The sequence below is a fragment of the Cryptotermes secundus genome, unplaced genomic scaffold (assembly GCF_002891405.2).
Source record: "Cryptotermes secundus unplaced genomic scaffold, Csec_1.0 scaffold53, whole genome shotgun sequence".
In the NCBI taxonomy this organism is placed as follows: domain Eukaryota; kingdom Metazoa; phylum Arthropoda; class Insecta; order Blattodea; family Kalotermitidae; genus Cryptotermes; species Cryptotermes secundus.
The window spans coordinates 61,809-76,556 of record NW_019741973.1 but is presented as its reverse complement, the minus strand read 5'-3'; the positions used below and the strand labels follow the sequence as shown (position 1 = coordinate 76,556).

The window sequence follows — 14,748 nt, the reverse complement described above, 5'->3', positions numbered from 1 at the left end:
AAACTAAACTTAATTTCTTCCTTGGATTTAACTACACCTAGAAAAGCAATTCCACCATGAATTAAAACAGACATACCGTGCTGGACTTTGTACAAGTCTTGCCTCCGCATATACAGACACTAATTATTAATGGAAACCCTACCTTACAGCTTAATTGTGAGTTTCAATTCAAGTAAAAATAACCTACGAGACAGTTTCATAGTTGTTATTCAGACCGTTAGATGGTGGTATACATTCTACTGCTCCTACTGCTATTGGTGTTGGAAGACAGAACAATTTATTAAACAATCGCGATAATGTTTTTATTTTTAGTCCGAGATATTGCGACATATGATTTTTGATAGCTTCAAGGTAATAATCATTTTCGAGTGTCATATGTATAAATTCACAAGTTTCCTTGCCTTATGTATACGTGTTTCGTTTCTATGGTTACGTTTACATTTTCGTTGCCAGCATTAGATATCGGTGGAACTGGGAGAACCTTCATCGTTATAATCCATTACCGGGTAACGATTAGTAAAACAAACTAAGAAAACTTAGCATGTAGTGACTTGTGTATTGAGGAGATCATTGATAATATTATAGTTATTTGTAATTACGTCCTGTACATGGTCAGTAAATCTATTCACCAGTCCTAACCACGTCTGTGGCCACTCATACACGTGACAAAATCGTGACATGTTGCGCAATGGAGGACACCCCCTACCTCCCCAGCGGTGACATGGCAGCTCTGGCCCCGATGACGTGGAAGATGAGTCAGCGCTGCGCTCCCACCCCCCACACTGTGACGTGGCACAGCTTCACGCTGTGACAAGCCACGCAATTGCCACGAGCAACAGGCAACAGCGAACGGTATAAAAAGCCGGCTGAGCAGTAAGCGAGAGTTAGTGTGCGATCAGGAGTGACAGAGTTGTAATATACCAGCAGTCGCGGAAAGAAGAACCGGACGCGTGTGTGATAATCAGTGATAGTTCGTGATAACTGAGAGGTAATTGGGAGTGTGTAACACAGTAACACTTATATAGCTCCCGTACTGTGAATACGTGTAGACTACTGAAGATAGAGTCAACAGATTATTGCGAATAGGGTTATAAAGTGTGTAAACCCGTAACATTGTGGTAATTAATTGTAGCCGAGACTTGTAGGTTGTTAAACAAACCAAGTAACAATCCGAACGGCGTCTTTAGTGACAAAACACGCTACAATATGTTAATTGCTTTTAAAGCATAACGTTTAAAACACAAACGCACATATATACTTTCATATCCTTTAGACTTCAACTAATTAATTTCCTGATTTCAGATAATATAATCGTGACGTATTTTCTTTGTTACAGCATTCAACTGACATATGAAAATGGAACGTGGTACGGAGAGCATTCATGCTTGTTTTCCTGCCGAAACGGAAGGTCACAACTGCTCTCCTCATGACAAACTCCGAGACCGCACTAAACATGCTCGAGACTCGTCCGTCAGCGGCTGCTGCTTCGGTTGGGTCCGAACATGGATATGCATAAACGTAAGCAGATTTCAGACATGTTCATACTGAAACTAAAAAGACATATTATCATGTTGACTGAAACATACGTGTCTGGCAAATTTTGGAAATAAGAATTTTATAGAACTGAATTTCGATAAAATTCGTTGTCCCTTTCAGAATGACCTGAATAGTGATGAAGATTGTTATGAGAGGAAATGCCCAGACAACACGGGAGAGGGCACAGAAGACTCCCGAGACTCGTCCACCGGCGGGTGCTTCGAGAACATCCAAAGATGGGTACGTGATAAGGTAAGCAAATTTCAGACATGTTCATACTGAAATTAAAAAAGCAGATTATCATGCTGATTGAAAAATGTGTTTCTGGCAAACTGTCAAATTAGATGTGTTATAGATATTGTCACGTCTATGAGTGACTATAGAGGCAAATTAGTTTTGGTGACTCATTTATTGACCACTTTAACACACGACTCGTGACTACAATTAATTATAGCGCCATCGCTGATCTCCACAATTTACACATCACCAGAATCCACGCTAACTGTATTCCACACCGCAGTGTCTACACCAGCCGTTTTCAGATAATGGACTCTAACAGTGGAGATTCTTCAGCTTCCACGCTCAGGTCATTCCAGGATGGCCACTGTCTCACAACTGAACTTAGCTGGCTGTTAAACTGCTGCTGTCCCTCAACAACACAATGATCCTTGGTTTAGAGTCCCACGGTACTCTTTACCATATTTTATGAGAGCAAAGTCAAAGTAAAAGTGAATTTCACGCTGGCGGTTTACCGCCGATCAGGACTACAATTCCTTTAACTGAAGTCCTTATGCCAGAGTCCTTAAGTAACATCCCACTTCTAACCCCTAAGAAAACAGTTTCTCTGTTGTTGCGTGCCGCAACGGCCGCTGTTCACAGTCACCGCTTAGCAACGAGTCTATACGCCACAACGTTATATGAAAATTTTAAAATAATTAGAAACAAAAGAAAAATGAATTATTACATCTAATACGAATTTGTTAGGATAACAGACTTGTAGCACACCTTGAAGACATCATATTAGTGCAAGGCTTGAATGCGAGAGACCTACCTGATATACTGCATATCTCATTGTAATATTAGCATTCATAATTAGTGTGTGAGGTTGTGGGTTTTATTTATCTGAGGATAATGGATAATGGCATGTTCTTATGTACTCGTGAATGGAACACCGTTCCATCTTGGCACGGAGACACACAACAAAGGAAGACGTACTGTCACATGTTCCTGATTGGTGTGAATAATTATAATGGGTTCTGGATTAGATGAATAGAATTATTAGACACTCACAAGGGGGTACGCGATAGCGTAGTTGGTTGAGGCACTATGCTACAAGCATGGAGGTCGCCGGTTCAAGTCTCGATGACGTCACTGGATTTTCTTTTCAATTGGCCTAATCATTCCAGCCCCAATATGGTCCTGGGATCGACTCAGACTCTAACAGAAATGAGTACCAGGAATATTCTTCGAATATTCTTGGGGGTAAAGACGGCCGGCGCGTAAGGCTGATAATCTTGCCGCCATCTATGAGCCGATTGTCTAGAAAATGTTGGAACCTCAACATCTCACAACCCTATGGGCCTCCACGACCTGTTACAGGGATAACTTTAATTTTTTTACTAGACACTCACAAGTTGTAACTACAAATAATTTTAACACTCTAAATACGTATTACTGTGACTATAACACACAAAAGGAAGTCTTCAACGTCTCCTTGCTAGTCGTGGCTTGGTAACGAACCTTATCTGCTTAAACTTTCAACTACTGAACTGCCGTCTGAATTTCCTTATGAATGACTTTCTGAAAGCCTCGAATGACGTCTGTCTTAACAAAATCCCGAATCCACTGACTTTTGTAACTACCACGCGGTCCTCATAGAAGTCACCACGTTCAAGGGTTCCATTACTGTTTTCGAAGAATCAGTTGCCTCAGAATCTTGTGTTAATTTGGGAAACGACTTCATCTCTCCAAGCGTGTTCGTTGTCGCGAAACTTTTTGCAACCATTAGTTGTCTAGCAATGGATAATATTCGTTTCTGCAATCATTCCGGTTTTTATGAAGTGTTCAACAAGCCATGGCCTAGCATATGATCATATTTGTCACAATACATTGCATGTGTGTAGGTGTGTGAAGCATTTTGCCGTGGTGTAATTGTTCAAATCGAAGAAAATTCACAACGAATATTAATTTTGTGATGCCGCAAACTATTCTTGAATCACGCAATATCGACGGCGATTAAGCCACTTAACTACCCGTTCCTGAAACCATTGTGATATGTTCAGTTTTCCAGGCGCCTCGGAACAGAACAAGAGACAATGACAGCACAGCTACCTGTGACAGCAACAGAACAGAGCCCTGTGACGCCTGTAACGGCGACAGAACAGCGACCTGTGACGGTGGCAGAACAGCGACCTGTGACGGTGACAGCAACAGAACAGAGCCTTGTGACGCCTGTAACGGCCACAGAACAGCGACCTGTGACGGCGACAGCACAGCGACCTGTGAGGCCTGTAACGGCGACAGAACAGCGCCCTGTGACGGCGACAGCACAGCGATCTGTGACGCTTGTGACAGCAACAGAACAGAGCCCTGTGACGCCGGTAACAGCGACAGAACAACGACCTATGACGACTGGGATGGCGGCAGCCCAGCGCCCTGTGACGGCGACAGCACGGCGACCTATGACGCCTGGGATGGCGACAGCCCAACGCCCTGTGAAGACTGTGACGGCGACAGGCCAGCGACGCGGGCAAAAGCAGGTAAGCCACTGCACTAGGCACTGTGAGTGCGCTTGTAGCTGGGAGGTTAATACGAAAGCTGGCTGTGAGGATGTAATATTCTGATGACGGGAAATGCATTGAGTCGATCCTGGAGAAGAGGAGGAGTTCCATGCAACCCTCATATACCTGCTTTCCTATTGCAAACATTTCTACCTCCTCGAACCCTGTGTCCGTATAATTTATATTTGTGTTTAGGCAATGCAGGCCGATCAGAGTCTCCGTGTAGTCTAAGGCGCGCTATGTTTCCTAACAATCCAGTAAAGAATATTAGAGTCAGTTTTACCAACCACACAACATATTTTTATTATTATTACACTACATATTTCGACCTCAAGAGGTCATCCTCAGGTGTACGAACACAGCTGTATAATTACACGCAATCACATTCGTCTTCTCACTTATACGATCCTGTATCTTATTCAGGCCCACGCTCAATAATATATCAAGTTCTCTCATAAAACACAAGTTAAAATTGCTCTAAATGTCAAAAGTTAAAATTTAAATTTTACATTTTAAAAAATTTAAAATTTGTTAATCGAATTTCACTAGTTATGCTTTCACTTTCACTTGTATTCAGTCACTTCCCACTTACGTTCATCGCTGCGTCAAGTTCACTTTAACTAGTTTAATTATATTATTGATTAAACGTTCATGAATTAAAGTTCAATTTTATTGTAGATTACACTTTTTCATTTTGTATGTCTTGCTGTTCTACTGCGTCTTCTGAAGTTGTTGGATCTGTACGGTCCTTGTCAGGATAATATAATTAAACTAGTTAAAGTGAACTTGACGTCTTCTGGTGTTTGTTACAGTTTTATTGTTTTTTTTTTCCATAACTTACTCTCCCTATCTTTAATGAGATAGTTTTCTTTGATTCATCCTTTATCTCTGAACATGAGCTTATCCTGTGGCTCGTTTTAATGTCCTCAGGAGCGAGAGGAACAACTTGATGAAGAATTCGAACCTCTCAGAAGGCAAGACGCTCGGTGTCAGAAGAACTACACGAGAAGAAACAAAAAGATGACACCAGCAGAGAAGTATTTGGAAGAATACCAGAAACGTCTAGGAGCTGTAAGTACTGCCTATCAGAAGAATTTAATTTGCATAAAATTCTGTAAAGTTTATCTGAACATCCCCAGCTTATAGAAATTGAAAATAGGAATGTCTCTTTTATATTCCATTTTATTAGTTCTCAATGAAATTGCACCACTAGCGACTCGTTAACACGACGGTCAGCTCTCATGCGTTACAAAACGAGGACAACCCTGAAAAGGTCTCCAAGAGCGCGTCTTACCGAACGGGTAGCATCTTTCTTCGTACTCAGAAGGTCGCTTATTTATATCACGTGCCGAAAACCGGCTATCCTGTTATGATTTTTGCGTGCCTTTCTTCGGTCGCCCTAGGCACGTCCCTGGTATTTCCACGATAACGTCGAATTGCGAGGTGGTAGTGAATAATGAATTGGTGAGGATGTGGAAGGAAGTGGTCGGGCTGTAATCTGAGACATACTTTTGGCATTTGTCTGGAACGAGGACCGAGAGAAACAATGAAACCTCAGGCACGGTAGTCGATCTCCCTATTAAGACTCTCGAATAAGCTACAGGAGCGCTCCCTCTTCCGCCGCGAGTAATTCATTATTGCTTTATCATCTTACCACTGGATGATACACAAAGTGAGATACTGACAGCACTGTCAGATTAACCGCAAATAAAATGAGTAAATAATGAACAAATCGTGTACCAAAATCATTGGAGCGGTTTCAAACAACCATACGGGATTTGGAAATGCACGCAAAGCATGTTTCCCACATGGAACGAAAGAGCGGGTATTCAAGTTTTGATCGCATGCGCAATCGCCCCCCCGCCCCCACACACACCTCCTACTCGGTCAGCGACCGAGAAACATACGAGGCTATACGAGTAATCTCTCGATTCTTGTAAAGTCGTGAAGTCAAGCTGGGAATGCATACTAACATTGAAGTCTTACAAGTAACTGAAATATCCTACGCTATTTTGTTTACATCTTCTGATGTTTGTCACAGTTTTATTGTTTTGTTTTTTTCCATAACTTACTCTCCCTGTCTTTAATGAGAGATAGTTTTCTTTGATTCATCCTTTATCTCTGAACATGAGCTTATCCTGTGGCTGGTTTTAATGTCCTCAGGAGCGAGAGGCAGAAAGTGATGAGGAATTCGAGGCTCTCAGCATGCAAGATGCTGTGTGTCAGAAGAACAACATGAGAAGAAACGAAGAGAGGACACCAGCAGAGAAGTATTTTGAGGAATTCCGGAAACGTCTGAGAGCTGTAAGTACTGCCTATCAGAAGAATTTAATTTGCATAAAATTCTGTAAAATTTATCTGAGCATCCCCAGCTTATAGAAATTGAATATAGGAATGTCTCTTTTATATTCCATTTTATTAGTTCTCAATGAAATTGCACCAGTAGCGACTCGTTAACACGACGGTCGGCTCTCATGCGTTACAAAACGAGGACAACCCTGAGAAGGTCTCCAAGAGCGACTCTTACCGAACGAGTAGCATCTTTCTTCCTACTCAGAAGGTCGCGTGTTTATATCACGTGCCGGCTATCCTGTTATGATTTTTGCGTGTCTTTCTTCGGTCGCCCTAGGCACGTCCCAGGTACTTCCACGATAACGTCGAATTGTGAGGTGGTAGTGAATAATGAATTGGTGAGGATGTGGATGGAAGTGGTCGGGCTCTAATCTGAGACATTATTTTGGCATTTGTCTGGAACGAGGACCGAGAGAAACAACGAAAACCTCATTCACGATAGTCGATCTCCCTGTTGAGACTATCGAATTAGCTACAGGAGCGCTCCCTCTTCCGCCGCGAGTAATTCATTATTGCTTTATCATCTTACCACTGGATGATACACAAAGTGAGATACTGACAGCACTGTCAGATTAACCGCAAATAAAATTGTTAAATAATGAATACATCGTGTACCAAAATCATTGGAGCGGTTTCACGTGACCATATCGGATTTGTGAACGCACGCAAAAGCATGTTTCCCACATGGAACGAAAGAGCAGGTATTCAAGTTTTGATCGCATGCGCGATCGCCACTCACCCCCCACCCACACACACACACACCGCCTACTCGGTCAGCGACCGAGAAACATACGAGGCTATACGAGTAATACGACTTGTCTTGATTCTTGTAAAGCCTTGAAGTCAAGCTGGGAATGCATACTAACATTGAAGTCTTACAATTAACTGAAATATCATACGCTATTTTGTTTACATCTTCTGGTGTTTGTTACAGTTTTATTGTTCTTTTTCCCATAACTTACTCTCCCTGTCTTTAATGAGATAGTTTTCTTTGATTCATCCTTTATCTCTAAACATGAGCTTATCCTGTGTCCTCAGGAGCGAGAGGAACAACTTGATGAAGAATTCGAACCTCTCAGAAGGCAAGACGCTCGGTGTCAGAAGAACTACACGAGAAGAAACAAAAAGATGACACCAGCAGAGAAGTATTTGGAAGAATACCAGAAACGTCTAGGAGCTGTAAGTACTGCCTATCAGAAGAATTTAATTTGCATAAAATTATAGAAATTGAAAATAGGAATGTCTCTTTTATATTCCATTTTATTAGTTCTCAATGAAATTGCACCAGTAGCGACTCGTTAACACGACGGTCGGCTCCCATGTGTTACAAAACGAAGATAACCATGAGAAGGTCTTCAAGAGCGACTCTTACCGAACGGGTAGCATCTTTCTTCCTACTCAGAAGGTCGCGTGTTTATATCACGTGCCGGCTATCCTGTTATGATTTTTGCGTGCCTTTCTTCGGTCGCCCTAGGCACGTCCCTGGTATTTCCACGATAACGTCGAATTTCGAGGTGGTAATGAATAATGAATTGGTGAGGATGTGGAAGGAAGGTCGGGCTCTAATCTGAAACATTATTTTGGAATTTGTCAGGAGGGAGGACCGAGAGAAACAACGAAAACCTCATTCACGATAGTCGTTCTTCCTGTTGAGACTCTCGAATAAGCTTCAGGAGCGCTCATTCTTCTGCCGCGAGTAATTCATTATTGCTTTATCATCTTACCACTCGATGATACACAAAGTGAGATACTAACAGCACTGTCAGATTAACCGCAAATAAAATTGTTAAATAATGACTACATCGTGTACCAAAATCATTGGAGCGGTTTCACGTGACCATATCGGATTTGTGAATGCACGCAAAAGCATGTTTCCCACATGGAACGAAAGAGCAGGTATTCAAGTTTTGACCGCATGCGCGATCGCCACTCACCCCCCCCCACACACACACACACACACACCGCCTACTCGGTCAGCGACCGAGAAACATACGAGGCTATGCGAGTAATACGACTTGTCTTGATTCTTGTAAAGCCTTGAAGTCAAGCTGGGAATGCATACTAACATTGAAGTCTTACAATTAACTGAAATATCATACGCTATTTTGTTTACATCTTCTGGTGTTTGTTACAGTTTTATTGTTTTTTTTCCCCATAACTTACTCTCCCTGTCTTTAATGAGAGATAGATTTCTTTGATTCATCCTTTATCTCTGAACATGAGCTTATCCTGTGGCTGGTTTTAATGTCCTCAGGAGCGAGAGGAAAACTTAATGAGGAATTCGAGCTTCTCAGAAGGCAAGACGCTGTGTCAGAACAACTATATGAGAAGAAACGAAGAGAAGACCCCAGCACAGAAGTATTGGGAGATATTCCTGAAACGTCTATTAGCTGTAAGTACTGCCTATCAGAATAATTTAATTTGCATAAAATTATAGAAATTGAAAATAGGAATGTCTCTTTTATATTCCATTTTATTAGTTCTCAATGAATTTGCACCACTAGCGACTCGTTAACACGACGGTCGGCTCTCATGTGTTACAAAACGAGGACAACCCTGAGAAGGTCTTCAAGAGCGACTCTTACCGAACGGGTAGCATATTTCTTCGTCCTCAGAAGGTCACGTGTTTATATCACGTGCCGTAAACCGGCTATCCTGTTATGAGTTTTGCATGCCTTTCTTCGGTCGCTCTAGGTACGTCCCTGGTTTTTCCCCGGTAACGTCGAATTGTGAGGTGGTAGTGAATAATGAATTGGTGAGGATGTGGATGGAAGTGGTCGGGCTGTAATCTGAGACATACTTTTGGCATTTGTCTGGAACGAGGACCGAGAGAAACAATGAAACCTCAGGCACGGTAGTCGATCTCCCTATTAAGACTCTCGAATAAGCTACAGGAGCGCTCCCTCTTCCGCCGCGAGTAATTCATTATTGCTTTATCATCTTACCACTGGATGATACACAAAGTGAGATACTGACAGCACTGTCAGATTAACCGCAAATAAAATGAGTAAATAATGAACACATCATGTACCAAAATCATTGGAGCGGTTTCAAATGACCATACGGGATTTGGAAATGCACGCAAAGCATGTTTCCCACATGGAACGAAAGAGCAGGTATTCAAGTTTTGATCGCATGCGCAATCGCCCCCCCCCACACACACCTCCTACTCGGTCAGCGACCGAGAAACATACGAGGCTATACGAGTAATATGACTTCTCTCGATTCTTGTAAAGTCGTGAAGTCAAGCTGGGAATGCATACTAACATTGAAGTCTTACAAGTAACTGAAATATCCTACGCTATTTTGTTTACATCTTCTGATGTTTGTCACAGTTTTATTGTTTTGTTTTTTTCCATAACTTACTCTCCCTGTCTTTAATGAGAGATAGTTTTCTTTGATTCATCCTTTATCTCTGAACATGAGCTTATCCTGTGGCTCGTTTTAATGTCCTCAGGAGCGAGAGGAAAACTTAAGGAGGAATTCGAGCCTCTCAGAAGGCAAGACGCTGTGTGTCAGAAGAAGTACATGAGAAGAAACGAAGAGAAGACCCCAGCACAGAAGTATTTGGAGGAATTCCAGAAACGTCTATGAGCTGTAAGTACTGCCTATCAGAAGAATTTAATTTGCATAAAATTACAGAAATTGAAAATAGGAATGTCTCTTTTATATTCCATTTTATTAGTTCTCAATGAAATTGCACCAGTAGCGACTCGTTAACACGACGGTCGGCTCTCATGTGTTACAAAACGAAGACAACCATGAGGTCTCCAAGAGCGACTCTTACCGAACGGGTAGCATCTTTCTTCGTACTCAGAAGGTCGCGTATTTATATCACGTGCCGTAAACCGGCTATCCTGATGAGTTTTGCGTGCCTTTCTTCGGTCGCTCTAGGTACGTCCCTGGTTTTTCCACGGTAACGTCGAATTGCGAGGTGGTAGTGAATAATGAATTGGTGAGGATGTGGAAGGAAGTGGTCGGGCTGTAATCTGAGACATACTTTTGGCATTTGTCTGGAACGAGGACCGAGAGAAACAATTGAACCTCAGGCACGATAGTCGATCTCCCTGTTAAGACTCTCGAATAAGCTACAGGAGCGCTCCCTCTTCCGCCGCGAGTAATTCATTATTGCTTTATCATCTTACCACTGGATGATACACAAAGTGAGATACTGACAGCACTGTCAGATTAACCGCAAATAAAATGAGTAAATAATGAATACATCGTGTACCAAAATCATTGGAGCGGTTTCAATTGACCATATCGGATTTGTAAACGCACGCAGAAGCATGTTTCCCACATGGAACGAAAGAGCAGGTATTCAAGTTTTGATCGCATGCGCAATCGCCACTCCCCCCCCCCCAAAACACCTCTTACTCGGTCAGCGACGTAACACAGAGATAATAGCGACTCAGGAGCAGTAAGTGTTGTGTGGGCTGCAGTTTGCGAAGCATGAAACCGTTGTTTCTATTCAGATTCCGAAAATGAAGCCCTATCGTCTTCACTTGGTGCAGTTTCTTGAATCATTTTGGTACACGGTCTAGAGAATTTGATTGCATTTAGAGCATACAACGCCTGCAAAGTCAGCATGGAAATAAGGTTTTCCCACAATTTCAACATATAAAACAGGGCAAGGAAGAGCGATATGTTCTGGAATATAACGCTATATAGTCATTCGGAAGTATAAGGACCTTTCAAAGGAAAAAATAGTGCTTCTATATTCAGGGTCAGAAAATAAGAGGAACCTCAGTTTTCCACCTGCTTTCCATCTGGTTTCTTGCTCTACTTATTCTTCTACCCACGGGGACACACAACAAAGGGATGTGTACTGTCATATGTTCCTGATTGGTGTGAATAATAGTAATAATAATAACAATAATAATAATAATGGGTTATGTGTCAGATGACACTCACAAGTAGTAACTACGAATAATTATAACACTGTAACACACAAAATGAAGTCTTCAACGTCTGCTTGATAGCCGTTGCTTGGCAACGAATCTTTTCTGGTTAACACTTGAACTGCCTTCTGAATGTTCTTATAAATGACTTTCTCAATGCCTTGAACGAAGTCTGTCTAACGAACTCACGATTCCACTGACTTTTATAACAGCCACGTGATCTTCCTGAAAGTCACCATGTCCTGTGATTCAGTTATTGCTTTTCATGAATCTGTTGTGTCGGATCCTCGTCTTAATTTGAGACAACGTTTCGATCCCTCCAAGCGTGTTCGTTGTGGAATTACATTAGTTTCTGCTATCATTCCGGGTTTCAGGCACTGTTCAACCAGCCGGTGCATTGGAAATGATCATAATAATCACAATATATTAAGTGTGTGAAGCAGTTTGCTGTGTTTAGTTATTCAAACAGAAGACAACATATGTCACATATTCATTCTCTAGTGCCACCAACTGTTCTTGAAGCAAGCAATTCCAACGATTACTAAGAATCTCAGCTACTGGTTCCTGAACACTGTGATGTTTTGTTTTGCAGGTGCCTCGGAACACCACACGGGACCCTGACAGCACAGCGACTTGCGACGGAGACAGCAGAGCTACCCACGTGATCTTCCTGAAAGTCACCGGCAAGGGCGACAGCACAGCCACTTGCGACGGAGACAGCACAGTCAATGGCGAGAGCGACAGTCTAGCCGCCGGCAAGGGCGACAGCACAGCCACTTGCAACGGAGACAGCACAGCCACTGGCGAGTGCTGCAGCACAGCGACTTGCGACGGAGACAGCACAGCCACTGACGAGTGCGACAGGCTAGCCGCCGGCAAGGGCGACAGCAGAGCGACTTGCGACGGAGACAGCACAGCCACTGGCGAGTGCGACAGGCTAGCCGCCGGCAAGGGCGACAGCACAGCAACTTGCGACGGAGACATGATTCCCACATGGAACGAAAGAGCAGGTATTCAAGTTTTGATCGCATGCGCAATCGCCACTCCCCCCCACACACACACACGCCTCTTACTCGGTCAGCGACGTAACACAGAGACAATAACGGCTCTGGAGCAGTAAGTGTTTTGTGTGCTGCAGTTTGCGAAGCATGAAACCGTTGTTTCTATTCAGCGGGCCTTCCAGCGATAATTTAAGAGTGATTCTCCATCTCCCAACAGCATTAGACGTTGGTATCAGCAGTTTCAGACAAAGGGTTTTTTTAAAGTGGCAAAACGTTCAGGACATCCGCGTGTCAATAGAAAGTGTGATACGAGGCAGTCTTTTCTTCGCAGTCTCAAGAAACATGTGCGCCATGCGAGTCGTCAATTGGAGATGTCAACTATGACTGTGTGAAGGGCGTTGCGAAATATTCCAAAAATGAAGCCCTATCGTCTTCACTTGGTGCAGTTTCTTCAGTCATTCTGGTACACGGTGTAGAGAATGTGATTGCATTTAGAGCATACACCAAGTTGGTGCCTGCAAAGTCAGCATGGAAATAAGGTTGTCCCACAATTTCAACATATGAACCAGGGCAAAGAAGAGCGATATGTTCTGGAATATACCGCTGTTTAAGTCATTTGGAAGTAGACGGACGTTTCGAAGGGAAAAATAGTGCCTCTATCTTCAGGGTCGGAAAATAAGGTAAGGAACCTCAGTTTTCCACGTGCTTTCCAGCTAGTTTCTTGCTCTGTTTATTCTTCTACCCTGAAAATGAGGCATGTTCCTTCGAAACGTCCAGTTGACTTTGAAACGACCACATTGCATTATATCTCACAGAACAAGTACTCTTCAAAAACACCTCTGTGAGACCCTCATTTCCTACAAAAACAGGACAAATTATAACAAATTCTGTGTTTGAAACGTTGCGGCAAACGCCCGATTTTGATGAATAGGAGCTGGACGAATGAGACGTGTGGCCACAGGAAGATGACTTCATCTGAGAAATTTCCGAGGCCCAGTAAACTCTTTTTCATAAGACGAGAGTATGGTCCCAACACACTTGTAAATATTTTTCCAATTTGTTTTAAGTTTTATACAATTATACTTAGTGTTAATAATTATGGCATAATCATAAAGAGTATTACTGCACTTTATTATACGGTGTGGCATGTTTATAAATATAAAATTATATTTAAATTATTTATTAATTACTATACTAATGAAATCTTGTAGCATATTTAATTTCCTCAAGCCAACATTGCTAAATTAACTTGTGCTAATTTTCCTTGACATATCTCACTGTAATCACCAAAAATATATTTATTATTAAGATTCTTGTATTTTCATGTATGCAAAGTTGTAATTTAATAAATAAAAATGTACGAATCTATCAATTCTAAATACAAATTTCATAGCTTAGACTGTGAGGCCACTGTGATCGGATCTCTGAATACACTTCATAACCTAGTTCTGTGTCTTCCGTCCAATAGAATGGTTATACGGGAGGGGCAACTGAACGCACAATTTTAATTCAAAAGCATGTACGCGGGAGAAGCCAACAGACTTCAGTGTACGTGAACGGCCGCACTCTGTTCTCTGTCTAATCAATTTATTTCTCGCGAGGAGGCCCTTTTTTCAGTCAGTGAATACATACGTATTTTTTTAAAGAAACTCTTTCAACATAAGCGGCGTCGATCACAGTTTTAATTTTGTGAACTCCGGAAATAAATATGCAGAACTGGGCGGTTTCTAATGACAATACAGTATGCAGCCAGAAATTGTAAGAAAAAAGTTGTATTACCTCTTCAGTCCAAATTCAAAGAATACGCAAACTGAACACTTGGAAGCCATTTAAACTTCTGGGTCGTATTGAATTACTTTCTCACTAAGGTATGGATTCACTGCCGCACTAACGTAAATATGGAGACCACTCTAGCACTTCACACTAAGAGTTCCAAACCTGTGGAACGTGTCCAAGTCGGAATGCGTGAGGGAATTATAAAGGAAGCGTGAAATCATAAATTTTACACAAAATTAAATGAAATTATCTTCTTCTTCTTCTGTATTTAGTAAAGACAGACTCATCTTACCTGCTACACGCTGTTTTTCTGCCTGACTCATTCTAAGCCCTGAAGATGGATGCGAAATTTTCTTCCTAAATGTCGCTTGAATTTTAACAGGCTACAAGTTACATCCCATA

General features: G+C 42.1%; 1 protein-coding gene across 3 annotated transcripts; it reads left to right on the top strand.

Annotated features, from left to right (window-relative positions):
- The first annotated feature begins 151 nt into the window (after positions 1 to 151).
- Positions 152 to 12,226, top strand: LOC111872777. 3 transcript variants are annotated; one of them, XM_033754835.1, is made up of 10 exons: positions 152 to 351; positions 1,337 to 1,518; positions 1,657 to 1,788; positions 3,819 to 4,295; positions 5,247 to 5,387; positions 6,480 to 6,620; positions 7,707 to 7,847; positions 8,923 to 9,060; positions 10,126 to 10,265; positions 12,162 to 12,226. In XM_033754835.1, the coding sequence occupies exons 2-9, from the start codon at positions 1,351 to 1,353 to the stop codon at positions 10,198 to 10,200; spliced, it is 1,413 nt and encodes a 470-aa protein (XP_033610726.1). In that variant the 5' UTR covers positions 152 to 351; positions 1,337 to 1,350; the 3' UTR covers positions 10,201 to 10,265; positions 12,162 to 12,226. The 3 variants fall into 3 exon arrangements, with proteins under 3 accessions (XP_033610726.1, XP_033610725.1, XP_023722711.2); XM_033754834.1 differs by lacking the exon at positions 152 to 351 and adding an exon at positions 836 to 988; XM_023866943.2 differs by lacking the exon at positions 152 to 351 and having other exon boundaries at positions 1,175 to 1,518.
- The last annotated feature ends 2,522 nt before the right edge of the window (positions 12,227 to 14,748 follow it).

Excerpts from the sequence above, each read along its gene's own strand:
- LOC111872777 (XM_033754835.1), top strand. The coding sequence starts at position 1,351 with ATGAAAATGGAACGTGGTACGGAGAGCATTCATGCTTGTTTTCCTGCC. Across the intron at positions 1,789-3,818 it reads AAAGATGGGTACGTGATAAG|TTTTCCAGGCGCCTCGGAAC; the intron begins GTAAGCAAATTT and ends TGATATGTTCAG. Across the intron at positions 7,848-8,922 it reads ACCAGAAACGTCTAGGAGCT|GAGCGAGAGGAAAACTTAAT; the intron begins GTAAGTACTGCC and ends TAATGTCCTCAG.